Source organism: Mustelus asterias, chromosome 1, assembly GCF_964213995.1.
Source record: "Mustelus asterias chromosome 1, sMusAst1.hap1.1, whole genome shotgun sequence".
Taxonomy (NCBI): Eukaryota; Metazoa; Chordata; class Chondrichthyes; order Carcharhiniformes; family Triakidae; genus Mustelus; species Mustelus asterias.
The window spans coordinates 71,409,818-71,429,928 of NC_135801.1; the positions used below are offsets into that span (position 1 = coordinate 71,409,818).

Here is a 20,111-nt window from a genome sequence, read left to right on the forward strand (position 1 = left end):
AAAATCACTTCATACTTTACAAAGTTAAATTCCGTTTGCCACTGTTCTGCCCATCTGACCAGCCCCTCTATATCGTACCATGATTTAAGGTTGTCCACACCTCTAATTTCTGTGTCCTTCCTAATTGGACCTCCTCAAACTATGCAGTTGTAAAGGACATTGGTGAGGCTACATTTAGTACTGAGTACTAAACGTCAGACCCCACTTGCAGTACTGTGCTCAGTTCTGGTCGCCTCATTACAGGAAGGATGTGGAAAAGATTGAAAGGGTGCAGAGGAGATTTACAAGGATGTTGCCTGGATTGAGTGGCATTCCTTATGAGGATAGGTTGATGGAGCTCGGTCTTTTCTCCTTGGAGAGATGTAGGATGAGAGGAGACCTAATAGAGGTGTATAAGATGTTGAGAGGCATAGATCGGGTGGACTCTCAGAGGCTTTTTCCCAGGGTGGAAATGGCTGCTACGTGAGGACACAGGTTTAAGGTGCTGGAGGGTAGGTACAGGGGAGATGTTAGGGGTAAGTTTTTCACACAGAGGGTGGTGGGCGAGTGGAAGCGGCTGCCGTAAGTGGTGGTGGAGGCAAACTCAATAGGGTCTTTTAAGAGACTCCTGGATGAGTACATGGGACTTAATAGGATGGAGGGTTATAGGTAGGCCTAAAAGGTAGGGATATGTTTGGCACAACCTGTGGGGCTGAAGGGCCTGTTTTGTGCTGTAGTTTTCTATGTTTCTATGTTTCTTAGTATAGTTTTGATCTTCTAATTTAAGAAAGAACCTAATTTCATCAGAAGCAGTTCAGAGAAGGTTCACTCGACTGATTCCTGGAATTAAGGGGTTTATTTTAGGAGGAAAGATTGGACCTTGATCAAGAGAAAATGTGTCATGATAAAACGAGACATGAAACCTAGAGCTCAGTGCCGGTTAGAAGGTCAGAGTGAAAAAGCACCAAGGAGGTGTGTGATTGAGGTTGTTGCAAAAACACGAGGTGCGTTCACACTTCCAGTGAAGATTAGAGAGAGACTCCATCATGTGTTCATTTGCTTGAAACAGCAAGAGGAAAAGCATGAGAAACTCCTGCCATAGTTCAAAATCCTCCAGCAGCTCAAAGTGAAAGTCAGGAAGAAAAAGAAAGCTAAAAAGAAACTGAAAGTTTGCTGGTATTGCAGAATCCACCAATGGAGCAAAGTAAGACAGGGGGGCGGAATTCTCCTGAGCCCTCACTGGCGGGTTCAATGGACAGTGGGGCGGGCCCAAAAGGTTGGTGTGAATTTACAGTGGGATCTTCTGATGGTGCCCACTATGACGGATTGGGAAACCTGCTTGGAGACCAGCATGAACCTTGTTTGCATCTGCCAACTGGATGCAGAAGAAGGCACGGTCACCTATGCCCGATTCTGCACAGCACCAACAGGAAAATACGCCGGTGCGAAACATGTTTGGAACAATGGGGAGTACATAAGTTGAGACTCACCTGAACAATGCCAGTGGCTGCTTCCAGTCTATAGGCAACCCTACACCCCGGAACACCACAGCAGTGGGTAGGAGGAATATCTACAAGTGGACATTCCAGATTCGGTGTCCCGGGGTGGGTCCATTTTCCAGTTTAAAACGTTCCTGGAGATCCATCTTCAGTTTCAGGAGATCCACTTTCTTTTTTCAATAGTGGGTCAGTGATGTTGGATGTCTTTTCAATGCCATCAGGTCTGCCCCGCCATGGAATACAGCGCAGAACAACCAATTAACGAGGTTGGGGGCCAGAAGATTTGACAAGTTCCTCTGCCAGCCTGTGCAGCAGGAAATACTCCACGTTCCAGGTTTTGTTGCTGTTGGTTTAGTCACACTGTATTCTGGGAAGTTATGTACATGGACCATCTTATAAGCTTTTTTTAAGTGTCGAGGGAGTGTAGTATATTGCAAGATCTGAGCATTTTGTATATTCTCCAAGAGATGTAACTAAAATAGCTGCCTGCGGTTAAGCATGCATTAGTCTTAGTGCAATACCCACAAGCCCTGTCCTGATGACGAGTGCTGACAGTTTCAGCTTCATTATAACCACAAATGCTGGGTCAATGTGTTCTCCGTGTAAGATTGACCATTACAAATTACTTATTGCTGCATTGATCAAACTGACATTGATATTTATGTATCTGACAATCATAGCAATTAACAGAAAGAATTGTTACGTAACCATAACAAACAATGAAGAATAATTCTAAAATTGCTGATCAATTTTACTACAAATGTTGTCTAAATGTAAAGGTGGATTTGTAAAGATTTCTGTGCATTAATATATAGACAGATGCACAAGCATCATTTGTACATACCCGAGAAGTTTCTTGTGGCCAGCATTGTTGTGAGAATAGCCCCCTGGAAGAGTTAAAGAAAACAAATATGAGAAACAACTTCTGGCAAAGATTATTGTGCATATAAATACAATAACCTATCAATGCATCGATGTTTGGACACAAGTCAGTGCAAGCTTTGATCATGCAATAATCAATGAGTCAGATTCAGGTAACGTGAAATTCCAATTACGTCTAAGTTGTTAACCATTCCTGGCGGCAGAATAGCAAATTACATGAAATGATGCCTGCGGCACGGTACTACAACGGTTAACACTGCTGCCTCACAGCGCCAGGGATCGGGTTCAATTCTGACCTTGGTTGACAGTGTGGAGTTTGCATGTTCTCCCGCGTCTGTGTGGGTTTCCTCCGGGTGCTCCGGTTTCCTCCTACACTCCAAAGATGTGCAAGCTAGATCGACTGGCCATGCTAAATTGCTCCTTAGTGGGCCAAGACGTGTAGGTTAGGTGGATTAGCCATGGTAAATGTGTGGGGTTACAGGAATAGGGCAGAGGGAACAAGGCCTGGGTAAGATGCTCTGTCAGAGAGTTGCTATAGACTCAATGGGCCGAATGGCCTCTTCTGCACTGTAGAGATTCTATGATGAACCAAAATTCCACACTGGTAACTCTGGATTAGTCAAACTTGTCTAAACTTGTCATATGACCATGCCAACCAGGGAGGATTACACAAGAGCATGAAATCTTCCTGTGAAAGGATGTGCAAAACCTGCGACTATGGCAAAACCTATGAGAAATTTAAAAGTGTTGTCACTCAGAGGGAGGAGGGAGTTGATACAGCAAGTGGGAGACTGGGCAAAGGAGTGGGAGATTACACTGTTGGATTTATCCATCATGATGAATTATAAGGTGAACATCTTGGAACAATTCGCTAAACAGGCAGCAAGGAAGAGGATGAGAAAGGCTGTCTATACCCATGCTGAAGAAGCTCTGCTAATCTGGTTCACATCAATCCAAGCTGAGAACAATCTCACCCCCAGTCCAACCCAGAAAAGGGGAGCCAGCCTGGCAAAAAAGCTGTGCCACTTAGGAGTTCAACTGCAGTGACAGACAGCTGCACTAATTCAAGACAAGGCAAAGCATTGTCTTTCAAGTGGTAAGTGGTGAGGGCGCAGTGGTTACAGCAGCAATTACAGCTGATTGGCTCCAAAATGGTCTCATCCACATCTTGAATGAGAATGCACCACAAGACATTTTAAAGGGAGGTGAAAAAACTGTTTTGCTGGACAACTCTCATGTTAAGGTGAAACAAGGAATGATGGAAAGCAGGGCAAGGTGCCTCTCAATACTACGGTCTCCACCGACATGAATGGCACTGAAAAATTGCTGCTTCTTGCGATAGGAATGTCCACAAAGCCACTTTGCTTTGTGAATGTCAACTCACCATCCATGCTGTATGAAGCTAACAAAACCGCCCGCATGACCTGCATTTTTGAGGCGTGGATCAGGGGAGTAGACAAAATTCATCAAAGAAAAAAAAGATTGCCATCATTACAGATAACTAGCCTGTGCACCCTGACATCACTGGCCTGAAGACCGCCAAATTGATGATCTTGCCTCCCAACATTATTGGCCAACTCCAGCCAATGGATCATGGGGTGATGAGGAACGTGAAAACCCACTACCGACGGCAGCTGATCTCTCAGGTTAGTGAGGCCATCAGTATGAAGGAGTACAATCCAACATTACTAGAGTCACATTCATCATAGAAGGCATGGAAGATGGTAATGGAAGCCACAACAGCCAACTGCTTCCACCATGCAGGGTTCAAAAAGGTTACAACTACAGAAGACAACGAGAATGAAGAGGAGTGGGGTCAGTCCAATGAAAATAAACTTATTTTTTGTTTGGCTGCAGGAGGCCAGCATGGAAATTCCAGCACAGACAACCATGGAAGCTTACGCAGAGATGGACATTGCACGACGGTACTGACACATGATGTCACCTTGCATGCAATATGTTAATCAACCTCGAAACCCGAGGAGCTGGATGCTCGAGGAGTCTGATGATTGGCTAGGGAAACAGGCAGGCGGGCAATGTTGCGAAGATGTGGAGCTGCCAGCATTGGACTGGGGTGGGCACAGTAAGAAGTCTCACAACATCAGGTTAAAGTCCAACAGGTTTATTTGGAATCACGAGCTTTCGGAGCGCTGCCCCTTCATCACTCACCTGATGCAGCAGCAGAGCTCCGAAAGCTTGTGATTCCAAATAAACTTGTTGGACTTTAACCTGGTGTTGTGAGACTTCTTAATGTTGTGAAGGCTGCCGAGATGCCAGGATTTCACACTGCAGCACGAAAACACTGACAACATGATTGAGTGCATTGAAGACAAGACGGACTGTATTGCACACAGCTGAAAACAGCACACTGAGAAGAAAAAGATGATGGAGTTTTTCCATAGCTAACTCCCAGCTTTTTTCATTGCAAGGTCAGGTCATTTAAAGTGTGAACAAATTGAATAGAGATTTTTTTCCACACAATTACTGCTTTACTGTGTTTTCATTTGGCATTTGAATCTGTTTTCTTTTTGACATAGACCACATCTGTAGGCATAACTGTTTATTTAGAGACACATTCATGTGAGTATGGGGCCTCTTCAGCTATTACCGCTCTGCTTAGCACAAATTTGGAGGCAGTTCTCCTGGGATTCGACTCATCGAGATTTTATTGTAATAACATGCAAAAAATCATTGGTTAAATTTACATGTTGGCACTTTTGCACCAATGGAAATAGATTTGTGCATACTGGTGTTAGAAGATGTATTTGCACAATAGTCTTATTTTCATACTCATTCCGAGATTAGCAATAAAACTCATGTGAAACAGGTACGATCTGCTAAAGAAGATAGAAATTAGATTGCAGTCTTTATTAAGATAGTTTAGTCTGTACAATTGAGCAGCACACTGGAGGATAATCAGATGTGAAAGAGTGCTTGGCACACTTAAATGCTTCTCAGCTAATCAGCATGTCTAATTAATCTTTTTCTGATATTTTACTAGAATGTCAAGCATGGGAGCAACAGTTATGAACAGCCTAACAAAGAAGTATGGCCCATAGGCACAGGCGAAAATGTAAATTTTGAAAGTCAGGCCTACAAATCCGCCAAGGAATTTGACACTGGGAGACACAAACTCCAGAAGTAAGAAGTTTAAGGAGGATACCAGTGCAGCTAAGGCAACACCATAACACTGCCCATTTTCTTCCTTATCCACCTTTGGCACCATTTTAAAACAACACTTGCACAGTTATTTTTTTCACACTCTTAAGAGGAACTGTAACAGGGAATGTTATGCCATGGTTACCCAGTTCTCGGATCTGAATAGCAATTGTTTACATACACAAACTTTATACCCTTTCATCCATTTTAACAGATTGTTACCCTCATCTCTTACCACAATTCTCCCAGGCCATTTGGCAGACATTTAACTGTGAGATTACCTCACAATTATTCAATTTTCATGGCAAGAAATTTGTGCACCACGTCCACAAGAGCCTGACAACTACCTTTAGCTTGAAACATGACATGCTCTACCAGAAAGATGGAATAGATCTCATGGGAAGGACTGTTTTTCTTCATTTGTTCACAGGATGCGGGTGTCACTGGCTAAGCCAGCATTTATTGTCTACCCCTAACTGCCTTTGGAAAGGTGGTTGTGAGCTGCCTTCTTGAACCCCTGTAGTAAGTACTCAGTGTTGTTCTCGTCATGGTTGCACCATTGAAGGCAACAGCAGCCGGCCAGAAAATTGCTCACTAGGCACAAGCTGGCATAAAGGGAGAGCCATTTTAATCCCATGGCTCTTTACAAAAGTATATGTAGCCAATCAGGGAAAGGCCCCTCAGCAAAAGGCCATATTCTTTGATTTGATTTGTCACATGTATGAGTGTACAGTGAAAAGTATTGTTTCTTGCGCGCTATCCTGGCAAAGCATACCGTTCACAGAGAAGGAAAGGAGAGGGTGTAGAATGTAGTGTTACAATTACAGCTAGGGTGCCGAGAAAGATCAACTTAATATAAGGAAGGTCCATTCAAAAGCCTGATGGCAACTGGGAAGAAGCTGTTCTTGAGTCAGTTTGTACATGACCTCAGACTTTTGTACCTTTTGCCCAACGGAAGAAGATGGAAGAGTGAATGGCTGGAGTGTGAGGGATCCTTGATTATGCTGGCTTTTTTGGGGGTCTTTAGGGAGCAATTCTCATTCCTCAACTTCAGTCTTCAGTGAGGACCACTGCATGAGACATCTTTGCTTCGCAAAAGTTTTTGACTGAAATCTGGTAACTGTCGCAGCCATAAATGCCACCTCAAAACAGGGCAAGGACAACATGACCTGTGGCTGTTATGGTGACTGGAGCTATTAATTTGTGCCTGTCTGGCTCCTGCCACTCCTCAAGTTACAAAGAACACCACGCAGTTTGCAGTACATTGCCCTGTAATAGACATCACTAAGGCTCTCTGTACACAAATAAATTGTTTAATATCATTCCCTCTTTCCAGAAACAAGCAGGTGGAGTATGAGCTTGCAGATGTCCCCAAAGTCTGAAATTACAAATTATCTCCTCACTTTCCGCTGCAGGAAAGATCATGGCAAGATCCCTTCTGAACCGACTCATTATACTTGCTGAAGAATTACTACCTGAATCTCAACGTGGGTTTAGGCCATCAAGAGGCACAGCCGCCATGAATTTTACAGCTTGCCAACTACAAGAGAAATATTGTGAACAACAGAAACCTCTCTACACGCATTCTTTGACTTGACAAATTTTTTCTGCTCTGTAAATCATGAGGTACTCTAGAAGATACTGAACTATGGATTTCTGTTACTGTCCTTCATCTGCTTCATGATAATATGCGAGCAGTGATCCTTAACAACAGATCCATTACAGTTTCTTTAGAGGTTAAGACAGCAGTCAAACAAGGTTGTGTCCTCGACCCAACTCTTTCTTTGATCTTCCTTGCCACCACGCTCTGTCTGACTAGAGAGAAGCTCCCTGCTGGAGTATAGCTTATTATCAAATGGATGGTGAACTTTCATCTCAGATTGCTCCAGTCAAATGCTAAGACCACCCCAACCTCAGTAATTGAGCTCCAATTGGCTGATGTTGCTGCATTAAACGCTGTGTCAGAAACGGATCTCCATGGAACTGTCAACGTATTTACAGAGGCAAACGTGAAGATGAGACTTGCAGTCAACATTCAGAAGACCAAAGTCCTCCATCAGACAGCTTCAAATGCACACACCCCAACCTCATCGATTAGGACTCATGATGAGTGCCTGGAAAATGTGGATCACTTCCAGTACCTTGGAAGTTCTCTCTCTCTCTCTCTCTCACACACACACACACACACACACACACACACACAGAGGGCTGACAGTGACAAAAAAAAAAATCAGCATTGCCTGAAATCTACTGGTACAATCTTTGGCCACCGAAGGAATTGAGTGTTTAAAGACACAACATTAAAACCGAAACCAAACTTGTGATCTACCATGCGGTCATGATCCCTATATTATATGGGGCTGAAAAATGGACAAATTATAGAAGGCTTCTCAAGGCACTGGAGTCATACCATCAATGCTGGCTGTGGAAGATCTTACACATTAAGTGAGAGGACAGATGCACCAACATCAGTGCTCTCTCACAAATAGACACCATAAGCGCCAAGGCGGTGATCATCGGCGACTGGTCGCATAGTATGGTTATCAGATTTCAGACTACTAAAGTAGATCTTCTTCTCCCAGCTCAATTAGGGCAAATGCACCACAAGAGGACAGAAAATGTGCTTCAGTGAACTGCTGAAAGCCAACATGAAGAAATGCAACATTGACATCGACCCCTGGGGACGGACTAGATGGCGGCAGAGCCTGTGGGAAGGATCCCAGCATTTCAAGATACAACAATGACAAAATGAAAAGGAAAATCAAGAGCACAAAAAAAATCCCGCACCATGACCCAAATTAATAATACGTACACATGCCTCACATGTTATCAAGTCTGCAGATCTCAAATCGACCTCATCAGCAACCTTCGGACTTATGGAAAGGCAACATTCTCACTTGAGGGGCAGCCAATAATAATAATTACGATGTACGGGACTATAAACTATGCCCACAAGTATTTTCTGCCTCTTGTTATTTTTTAGCTTCACCTATACTGATTCCACTTTCTGTTTTTCTGAGCCAAGATCCTTCCTGTTTTTATATCATCCTTTATTCATCAGGGACACCCTCCCTCCTTTTCCATTTTGTCTGACATTTCAAAACATCAAGACCGCTGGAATATTTAAGTTCTGCATCTTGATCACATCTCTGTAATGACTCTTAGATCAAACCCATTTCTCTCAGGGAGTGTGCCATTAATTTCATTATCTTGTAATGAATACTTTGCACATTCAGATAAAGCACCTTTCATGTTAACTTTTTACTATTTTTCTGACTTAACATTATTCACCAATGCACTATTAATGTTAAACTTTCTGTCTCTTTTTGCCACATTTTGTGCTTATGTAAGTTTCAGGGCAATCCTCCATATTTTAAAAGGATTCAGGAGAAACCTGACAGTTTAAAAGTGGCCAACCCTGGCTGCTGGCTGATAAAAACCTCCCAGAAGGCTCGGCAGGACAAACATAGCACAGTCCACAGGCAGGTTAAGAAAAAGGTGTGAGCCCCCTGAATATGCAAGTGGCCAGAAAGGCAGACACACCAGTGATCTAATCATCAGAAGGACAAAGGGAGATGGAGGCCAGTAGACGAACAGTAAACAGACCAACAGGGAGTCAATGGCCACGGAAATCGGCTCATCCACAGAAGACAAGAAGACCCATCCCACTAATGGGATACCGTTCAGGAAGCTCTGGAGGAGCATTAAGAAGACATTAAGATAACGACCCATGGGGGTCAAGGCAGTTCCAGCCTTTTGTGTTTGGACTTGACTCAACTTAAAACCAAGACTGCGGTGATCGGAAGCCCATTGTCCTTGAAAATCACCTACGGGGGCAGGGAAGTTGGTTGTTAAATTGGGCAGACAAGCAGGACCGAGCTCTCTTCCAGAATCGTGAGCTGATGTGCAGAGGTGAATGAAGACCAACAGCAGCCCAGTTTCGACCTGCACTAAATCTTTCGAGCCCATCACAAAGGAACCCCTTTTAGAATTGTGAGTATCCCAGCCAACCTTGTGAAGCTCCCGAGGATAGGATAGAGGTTGAGGCAAGGGGAGGGGTGATGTATTGTAATTTTAAAGTTCAGTAATCTTGTTTTGAACTGTGTAAAGTAAGATTTTACGTTGTATCTGTTAGCATTTCTCCCATAGTGATAGTATAAAGTATAAGTTTTATTCATGTATGGTGGGGTATTGGAAAGGTTGATTTTATTGTTAAATAAATCACTAAGTTTTGAAACTCGTTTGGAGTCCGTCTTGCCTCTTGTTCTCTCATCAGCGCACTCTGACGAGGTCACAGTTTCAATATCCCTTACCATAAATCCGGAGTCTAGAACCGAGGGTGATCTGAGCGATTCGAACCCGCTCACTCAAGGGAGACTGCTGGTCAGGAGATAAAAAGGACACAGTCACTCTATTCTCTCTCTTGGAGACCTACTCGAGTGGAGTGGGTGCAGGGTGGCCGTTGTCCCACCGACAAGGGAGAGAATCACTCAGGCCTTGGTGGCGGTTTTGGGATGGCTGTGTGATATAAGTATCAGGTTACCGGTCAGGTATAAACGGTGAGCCTGGTTCAGCGCTCTCTCCTGCGGAGTTGCCCCAGTGCAGCATTCCCCGGCCTTTGAAATTTCAAGACCTGTAAGAGAGACACTCGCAGCTATCGGCAGACCCCCAAATACCGGCCTGTAAGTGGAGTAAAGAGAAAGATCCCGCAACACTTACCTGTATCCAAACTGTTCTATTGTATAGGTTTTTCTCTTTTAGATTACTAAATTTCCCCTCAATGGACTCCTACATTTTAGTTTAAATCAGTATCTGAAGCCTTTTTTATATGACTCACCAGGTACTGGACCCAGCCCAGTTTAAGTTGAGCCTTCCCAATGGCATAGCTCCTTCATATCCCAATATTGGTGCCAGTGCCCCTGAATCGAAACCCGTCTCCCACACCACTCTGAGCCATGCATTAAAACTTCTGATCCGTTTGATTTTATGTCAATTTGCATGTAGCTCAGGTTGCAATCCAGCTTTGAGTTTCTGTATTTTAATCTGGACCCAGGGCTCTTCAAATTCCTTCAGCAGAACCACGGTTCTATCTGCACCATTGTTTTCTATGTAGGCCACGACATCTGGATCCTTCCCCTTCTGCTCCAAGTTCTTCTCTAGTCGTGATGAGGTGTCTTTAACCCTGGTACTGGGCACAATCCCCTGGAACTTCTGGTCATGGCTACAAATAATGTTATCTATCCTCCGTCTCTCCATCTCATACCACTACCATGTTCAGCCCCCTACTTGATGGAAGCTGTTTGTACTGTAATACATTCGGTGAAAAAAATGCCGAATCATAACATGTTCCATGTGCATGTTAATGGAAGTGACCACCTGTTACATGAGGAAAGGAAGGGCTTCATAACCTTGTGCCAGGCTGGTGTTGGGCAGTTCCATTCTCCATAAGTATTGAATGCAGGCTTCAACAACAGGTTGTGCATTCAGATAAAGGTTTGATCTAATAGTCATTACAGAGATGTGATCAAGATGCAGAACTAAATATTCCATAAACATCTGGTTATGCTCAAACATCAGCCTGCTTCTATAGCTTGGCCCACTGAAGTCCTCATCTGATTCCTCTGCAGCAGAGCTATTGTGCGACCTTGCCCTCTGGTCAGCTGGCCCCTGCATCAACCTTCCTCCCCTGTCATGCACTGTGCTTCTGTCCAATGTTGCACCATTTTCAGATCCCTCCTCTATCTTTGACTCGAACATACATTCAGCATCCATCTCTGAAAGGGTGACTGTGAATATAAAATCGTCTCCTCTTACCGGGAAAGTTCTGTCTCATGGACATCTGAAAACGAGACTAAGATTGGGTTGTGGTGAAAAAGAGGATAAAGTATGAAGTGCGTGCTTAGAATATCTTAAGACTGAAGGATGAGGGAGAGATGAGTTGGGAGAAGATTAGTTATGCAGATACTCTCACACTGACCAGCATTGTCTCTTGTTTGGGAGGGTTAAAAAACGCAGTGTACTTATCCTTCTCCCAGTTCTTTCCTACTGCTTCCTGTTATGCACCACCTTTTCCTCATGAGAAAGGGAAGAGGATGAGAAGGCTGTGATGGTTGAATAGCTGCCAGTGTGTACGAGCTGAGAGTTGTGGGCACAAGGCTTGCAAAACTGCTCGGTGAGTGTAAGAGAAACCATAGAGTTGAAGAACTGCGGACTGATTAAGATTGTTGGTAAATGGGTGATGGGGCATAGTGAATAGAACAGTGGACAAGGCTTGTGGTACAGTTGGTATATATGCAATTTGAAGATGAACTTACTCACCTTGACAACTCGCATCAAATCATTAAACTTCTTCCGGCACAGATCATTGTTCTCGGAGCAACACATGGATTCAATTCAGTGACACTGACCGTCACCGTTTCTTCGCCATACTGCTTTCTGAACAAATATCTGCCATTACGGACACAGGATGTTTTTCCTTGTTTCCACATCTTGAAACAAGACATCTAGTGCATTGTCAGAAACCTTTTTGCTTGATCTCTCGCATGAGCAGCCAATCCTCAAGGAACCACTGTCACCATTCACCAGTTAAAAGACTCTCGCCACTTTTTGCAGCCACAGTATACTTCCCCTTAAAGAGGGAGCAGGCTGGCTTTAAGTCGCCGGTGCCACTACAATACAAGGCCACCCGCCTATATGCAGTCAGTGAACAGCACAGATAATATTGGAAGCACGGAGCGGTCATTGAAAACAGCAGGCAGAGTGAAGTTAACATGCTGTCTGATAGCATTATTAACAATTGGGGAAGGTGGTCCACCAGTCCAAAGATGTGCGGGTTAGGTTGATTGGCCAGGTTAAAAAATTGCCCCTTAGAGTCCTGGGATGTGTAGGTTAGAGGGATTAGCGGGTAAAATATGTGGAGGTAGGGCCTGGGTGGGATTGTGGTCGGTGCAGACTCGATGGGCCGAATGGCCTCCTTCTGCACTGTAGGGTTTCTATGATTTCTGTGGTGCACTTCCCTTCGACATGCCTGCTAAAAGATACCGGTTAATTTCATTTGTCAATTTAATGCCTGCGATGTTTAGAAATGCAAGGTAAAGAAAGATACAAAATGGTTAACTTGGTGACTGAAGCTACTCCTTTTCATGGCTATGTAATCCATCTTCTCATCAGTTGAAGGTGGCCCTACATTTAAAGTAATAAGCAGCAGTGTTTAGGCAACTGTAGCGAGATGTAGACATATCATTTGCCCATGCCTAGCAGCAGAAGAAGTAGACCTGATTATGAAATCAGCACTGTGTTTTAAGTATGAAGAATTGTAAATTACAGAAGCTGATTGTAGGTTTTAATTTGCAGGTGGCTACATGATACATCCTCATGGAACACCTTATTCAACATCTTATTCCGCTGCACCATGTGTACTCACCAATAAACTCATGTTTCTTCCCATCACCCTCTGCTACCCAACACCACCCCAGCCCTGCAACCCTTGATGTCACAAAGATACGCACAACAATGTTATCCTGTTTGAGCTCTGTGGACAAAATAATACATTTCATATGAAAACCAGAGGACTTCTAAATTTAGATCGAGGACTCTATCTTCAGGCCAAGGGAAGAGAGTGGAATGATATCTGACCTTCAGTTTTCTTCTAGCATTGAATTTCTTCAGGCATTCCACAGTCTCCTGTCTATGCATGCAAGAAGCAACAGTCGATCGTTGCTGCAAAATAAAAACAAAACACAAGATAACATTACTATTTGTACAAGTATTGCTGTATTTCACAATGTTATACATTTAGTTAAAAAAACATGATAATTTATAGACAACCATGCCTGTTCAGGTACTATTGAATAATTCATGAGTGTCTTGGAAAGGATAATTGAGCTTATTGGTTTTAGCCTGTCTAAGGGATGTGCACCACTTTCCCCAGTTGTTAGCAGTGCTAACGCCTGGAGGAAGTAAAGCAGAAACAGCTGTGGCCAATTTCAGGCAAAACTCTCAGGGACTTTTATGAGCCACTAAATTTTTAAAAATGGTCCATGATAGTCAGCTTTGACATGGCTGACCAATAAGCAAATTGATTTGATTGCATAGCCTTGTTTTCATTTCTCTTCCAGTCTCTCAGTGCCTGGTAGAAGAACACTTCCTGACCCCAAAATTACCAAGCTGTGCCGAACTTGATTATTGGCACAAAAAATCAGCAATCTAAACAGGTGTTCTACAAATTCTTAGGAAATACAGAGCATTCTATCAAATGTCTAGGAAATCCAATAAAGAAAAAATGGAACTTCCACAATGTCAATGTGACAAAGTGAAATACCCATTACTACAATTTGGCTGGAGTTAAACATATTACAAAGCATTTGGCTCCTTCTATTTTCTGAAAACCATATCCCTGTAAAACTAATGTTGCATTTCCAACACCAATGCTCAGCCCACATTCTTGCAAACCTGGCAGTGCACAATAGCTAATAATACCCTCATTGAGCAGATGCATTTAGTCATCTTTCAACTGCATAGGTTGGAAGAGCAAATTTAATATAAAAGGTGTCTGGGATGTACACAGAGTAATAGGTGATTAGGTGTTCAAAAAGATACTGGTGGGTCAAATCCAGCCTGTAAATTCCTTCAATCCAACCCTCGATTTTCACTCTTGTTTGCACGCTGAGTGTTTGAAACTTCAGGATGGGTTGGCATGGTGGCACAGTGGTTAGCACTGCTGCCTCACAGCGCCAGGGACACGGGTTTAATTTCGGCCTCGGGTGACTGTCTATGTGGAGTTTGCACGTTCTCCCAGTGCCTGCGTGGGTTTCCTCTGGGTGCTCCGGTTTCCTCTCAGTCCAAAGATGTGCGGGTTAGGTTGATTGGCCATGTTAGATTGGGGGGGGCGTTCTTTGCTGCATGGCTGGGTTTAGATATTTTTGCACGAGGGGTTTGAATATTAGCATGGAAATTTTAACTTTTAGTGCAAAGAGCTTGGATCTTTTAGCCTAGGATTCCTGGAATTTGTAGCATGAGGGTATGAATTTTATGTATAGGGCCTTGAAATTTAGTCATGTGGTCCATTCAAAGGTAGTGTTAGGTGAATTTGGTGCTCGGCTCCAAAATGTTGGAGCCAATGGAGAAATAAATAGAGAGTCATGCTCAGAAACCCTACTGACAGAAACTCACAAGTACATGTAGGTCACCTGAACACCAAGCATTCTTCACTTAAAGCTTATATTAATAACAATATATTCTTTACTTCCCCCTCTAAAAGTTCAACATGTTAACTTGACTGAAGCTTCACTGACATACTGAGAGAATGCTGCACTGTTGGGAGACATTAAACTGAAGATGCCCTTCATGTGAATGTGAAAGATTACATGACACTATTCGACAATCAAGCGAGTTCACTCGGTGTCCTGGCCAACATGTATCCCTTAAGCAACTCGACTAAAAACAGATGAATTGGTCAGCTATCCCACTGCTGTCACGGAGACATTTCTGTCTGCAAATTGACAGCCACCATTATTTAATTGACAACAGTAGCTACACTTCAAAAGAAATTTATTGCTTTTAAAGTTCTTTGGACATCCTGAGGTCATGGAAGACTACATAAAGGCAAGTTCTTTAAGTTTTGATATTATTTATCAGGAATATAATTTTTTTGAAACTGATAACCCCACACTCATGATTTAAATTTGTAATATACCTACTAAGCGTGAACCATCAGTAAATAACCACTGCCTACAAATTGCCACAGCAAAACAGATTGTCACTGATGCAAAAAGGGAAGCAACTTACACAAATCCATGGATGCTTCAGGGCTTCTGAGGCTGTGATCCGTTTGGCAGGATTTATTGTTAACATTTTATTGATAAGATCCTTAGCTTCTGGAGTCACTGTATCCCATTCCGGTGAAGGAAACTACCAAACAGATGAAATGACAAAGCTAACTAGATAATTATCAGCAACTTGACATCTGTCTGTGTAAAATATTATCAGTTTACATTAGCAGCACCATACTGAAGTTGTTTATTAACTGCAAGTGCATTTTGTGGGAAGAAACAACATACATTTAACTCTAATACTGAAAACATTCCCAAATTGAAAGGGTTTCAAAAATTCAGACATGCATTTCACTCCTAAAGTCCCATAATGTTTGGTTTCATGTGTTGCCACTAGAATTCCCACAGAAGAAACCACAGGGCAGTCAACATAGAAAATAGGAGTCGGTCATTCAGCCCTTCGAGCATGCTCCGTCATTCACTATGATAACTGCTGATCATACAATTTAATGGCCTGATCCCACCTCCGTCCCAAGAGCTATATCTAACCCCTTCTTGAGAACATACAACGTTTTGGCCTCAAGTGCTTTCTGCATTAGCAAATTCCACAGGCTTGCCATTGTCTGGGTGAAACCATTTCTCCTCATCCCAATCCTGAATGGTTTACTCTATCATTAGATTATGATCCCTGGTTCTGGACATCCCAACCATCAAGAACATCCTTCCTGCATCTATCCTGCCTCACCCTGTTAGAATTTTATAGGTTTCTCTGATTCCTGGGATGGCAGGACTGACATATGAGAAGAGATAGAATCAGTGAGATTATATTTGCTGCAGTTGAGAAGAATGACTGGGGACCTCAGTCAGGTAAACCTGCACTCCCTCTATTGCAAGAACATCGTTCCTCAGATAAGGAGAACAAAACTGCACAATATTCCACTTGTGGCCTCAGCAAGGCCCTGTATAATTGCAGCAAGACACCCCACCCCTGCTCCTGTACTCAAATCTTCTTGCTATTAAGGCCAATATACTATTCGCCTTCTGTGCCGCATGCTGCACCTGAATGCTTATCTTCAGTGACTAGTTTACCAAGACATCCAGGTCTCGTTGCACATTCCCCTCTCTTAATTTACAGCCATTCAGATAATAATCTGCCCGTATGTTTTTGCTACCAAAGTGGATAACCTCACATTTATCCACCATATACTGCATCTGCCATGCATTCGCCCACTCACTCAACTTGTCCAGATCACACTGAAGTATCTCTGCATCCTTCTCTTTTTTTTCCCCAAATGTTTTACTCCATTCTTCAAGTTACGAAGCCAATGCTCAGAGTGGCTCGGGCAGACCCAAACCTATTCCTTGCTTGTTCCAAAAACCAAATTCAAATTCCAATTGAATCAAATTCATGGTCCCCACAAGAGACACAAACAGGTCCAAGCTGACAAGATAAGACATCCCATCTTGGGCTTGATCTGACACTTGATCTTAGTCAAAAGGTCGAGAAACGACCGTTCTCACAGCTCATCCTCCAACCTAGCTTTTTGTCATCTGCAAATTTGGAAATATTACATTTAATTCCCTCATCTAACTCATTAATATATATTGTGAATAGTGGGGCCCTAGCACCGATCCCTTCTCACTTGCCACTGCCTGCCATTTGGAAAAAGACCTGTTTATTCATATTCTGTTTCCTGTCTGTCAACCAATTTTCAATCCATCTCAATACGCTCCCCCAACCCCATGCGCTTTAATTTTACATGTTAATTTCTTATGTGCAACTTTGTTGAAAGCCTTCTGAAAGTCCAAATAAACCATATCCACTGCCCCACCCATCTCATCAACTCTACCAGTTACATCCTTGAAGAATTACAGTAGTTTCGTCAAGCACGATTTCCCAGCATTTGGAATACTGCGTCCAGTTCTGGTCGCCACACTACCAGAAGGACGTGGAGGCTTTGGAGAGAGTACAGAGGAGGTTTACCAGGATGTTGCCTGGTATGGAGGGGCTTGGTTATGAGGAGAGATTGGGGAAACTGGGGTTGTTCTCCTTGGAAAGACGGAGGATGAGGGGAGACTTAATAGAGGTGTATAAAATTATGAAAGGCATAGATAGGGTGAACGGTGGGAAGCTTTTCCCCGGGTCGGTGGTGACGTTCACGAGGGGTCATAGGTTCAAGGTGAAGGGGGGGAGGTTTAACACAGATATCAGAAGGACATATTTCACACAGAGGGTCGTGGGGGCCTGGAATGTGTTGCCGGGCAAGGTGGTGGAGGCGGACACACTGGGAACGTTTAAGACTTATCTAGACAGCTATATGAACGGAGTGGGAATGGAGGGATACAAAAGAGTGGTCTAGTTTGGACCAGGGAGCGGCGCGGGCTAATTGTTCCTGGTTTCTCGTTTCAAGGCTTCATTCTATGATCATCTTGCTGGTGCCAGTACAGAGTGAGACTGCGGATAGTTGGGAACCTGTCTCGGGGGCAGGGAATTCATATGGTGTTCGTGGAAGTGGAAATGACTAGGGTTGGGAAGCATTTTCCGATCAGGGCCATTGTGATCTCCTGGACTCGTTTCGATCGCCTCAGGGGGTCGGAGAGGAATTTCCCAGATTTTTTTTCCCCATATTGGCCCTGGGGTTTTTCACTCTGGGTTTTCGCCTCTCCCTGGAGATCACATGGTCTGGAATGGGGGGGTGGGGGTGAGTTAATAGGTTGTGATGAACAAAGCATCGTAGCTGTGAGGGACAGCTCGGTGGATAAGATATTGGTATGTAGATAGGCTGGAAAATTGGGCGGGGATCCTGGATTCAGGATTCAATCCTGGACCGGGGAGCGGCGCGGGCTTGGAGGGCCGAAGGGCCTGTTCCTGTGCTGTATTGTTCTTTGTTCTTTGTTCTGTAAATCCATACTGACTCTGTCCGATGCATCCATTGTTTTCCAAGTGTCCTGTTGTAAAATGTTTGATAATGGGCTCTACCAGTGTCAGGCTGGCTGGTCTATAATTCCCTGTTTTCTCTCTACCTCACTTTTTAAATAGTGGGGCAGTATTAATTACCCTCCAATCCTTAGGAACTGTTTCAGAGTCTGTACAATATTGTACCACCAATGCAGCCACTATTTCTAGGGCCACTTCCTTAAGTACTCTTGGATGTACAACAATATTGTGCGTTTTATTAGCACCTTTAACATTGCTCCTATGAAATGCCTTGCATCCAAGACCAAATTGCTCAGCCTCTCATCATAGACCGTGGGTCTTCGGGCCCGCTGGAGCCTCACACCCCTGCCAGGAGTGCTTCACTCCAGCGCGGTTTACAATAGCCTCCCACTTGCAGGGAGCTGGTGGCCTGAGCCTGCTGGAGTGAAGGGGGGCCATTAAGACCCCCCAGAGGGTCGGGCAGTGGGGGGATGTCCCTGGGCGTTGCCAACTTGGCTGCCCAAGGAGTAGAGTGCCAGTGCCCAGGAAGCACATTGGCATTGCCCACCGAATGGGGCTAAATGGGGCAGGGCCCCTCTGCCACTCTGCACTTGGGCTTGGTGGCAGAGGGAGGGAGGCCAGCGATTGGGGATCAGGGCGTGGGAAGGGGGATCGTATTGGGACTGCGGGGGGTAGAGGTGGAAGGAGATCAAGACGGGTCCGGTAGGCCAGCGATCAGGGCATGGGGGGGTTCTGAGGGGCAGTATTGAGGGTTGCGGGGCTGGTCAGCGATCAAGCTGGCCAGTGATCAGGAGACCAGCAGTGCGGGGCTACTGTGCTTGAGCCAATCTTGGCACTGACAGATTGATGGATGCACAGTGGCCTGCTTAGCACTATGCTGCCAGCATCTCCAGCGGGAATAGGCCACGCCCCCTGATTGTCAGTGTGATTCACACTGAGGCACTCCACAGTGAACAGAGTGTGGGAAATTCATTTTGAAAATCCCGCTGAAAAGAAAACAGCGAGATTTACTCCAGTTTTTATGCAAATGCGACACTTAGAATTTTTTTGGGAAAATCCCACCCCAAGCCTCTCATCCCAGGGACCAATTTATTGAACATTTGCTGCACCGCTTCCAATGTGAGTATATTCTTAAATGTGGAAATCAAAACCACACACAGTAGTCCGGGGGTGTGGTCTTACTAAAACCTTGTACAACATTAGTAAAACTTCCTTATTCTTGTGCTCCAGTCCCCAGCTAACATGCAATTTGCCAAATTGTTTGCTGCACTTGCATGCTCGCTTCTATCTTCCTTGTATAAGCACACCTAAGTCTCTTTGACCATCTATACTTACACAAGTTTCTCAACTTTAAAAAAAATATTCTGCATTTTTATTCATATGACCAAGGTAAATAATTTCACATTTCCTCATAGCCCATCTTGTTGCCCACCTTTTAACTCATCTATATCTCTTTGCAGCCTCTCTGTTCTCCCCACAACTTAGCTTCCCACAGTTGATATCATCAACACACTTCCTTAATAATAGATTCCACCATTTTACTAACAACTGATGTTGGGCTAAGTGGCTGGTTTATTTACTGCTTTTGCTGTCCCTCCTTTCTTGAAAAGCAGTGTAACATCTGCTCACTTCTAATCTAGTGGGACCACTTCCAACTCTACGGCATTTTGGAAAGCTAGCACATCCACTATATCTGCAGCTAAAAGCAGGTGAGCCCCTTCCATTGCTCACCCACCTCCAGCAAGGTCGCTCCAAGGCAGTCATGCGGACGGGTAGCTGAACCAATGCACTACTCTGCAAATATCACCCCCCCCCCCCCCACCCTGCCTATGTGCAGCTGGGTAAGATGCTGCTCAAAATTTCTCTGAACTTAATACATTGAAG

General features: G+C 44.0%; 1 protein-coding gene across 14 annotated transcripts in view; it reads right to left on the reverse strand.

Moving 5' to 3' along the window:
• The window catches only part of LOC144494088 (calcium/calmodulin-dependent protein kinase type II delta chain), a 344,749-nt gene that overhangs the window by 84,826 nt on the left and 239,812 nt on the right, over positions 1-20,111 (reverse strand). For all 14 annotated transcript variants that reach the window (XM_078213682.1, XM_078213767.1, XM_078213738.1 and 11 more), the window contains exons 10-12: positions 15,306-15,428; positions 13,155-13,238; positions 2,323-2,365 (exon numbers count right to left, since the gene is read on the reverse strand). In XM_078213682.1, the coding sequence (XP_078069808.1) occupies positions 2,323-2,365; positions 13,155-13,238; positions 15,306-15,428 (250 nt within the window). The remainder of the gene's footprint in view (positions 1-2,322; positions 2,366-13,154; positions 13,239-15,305; positions 15,429-20,111) is intronic.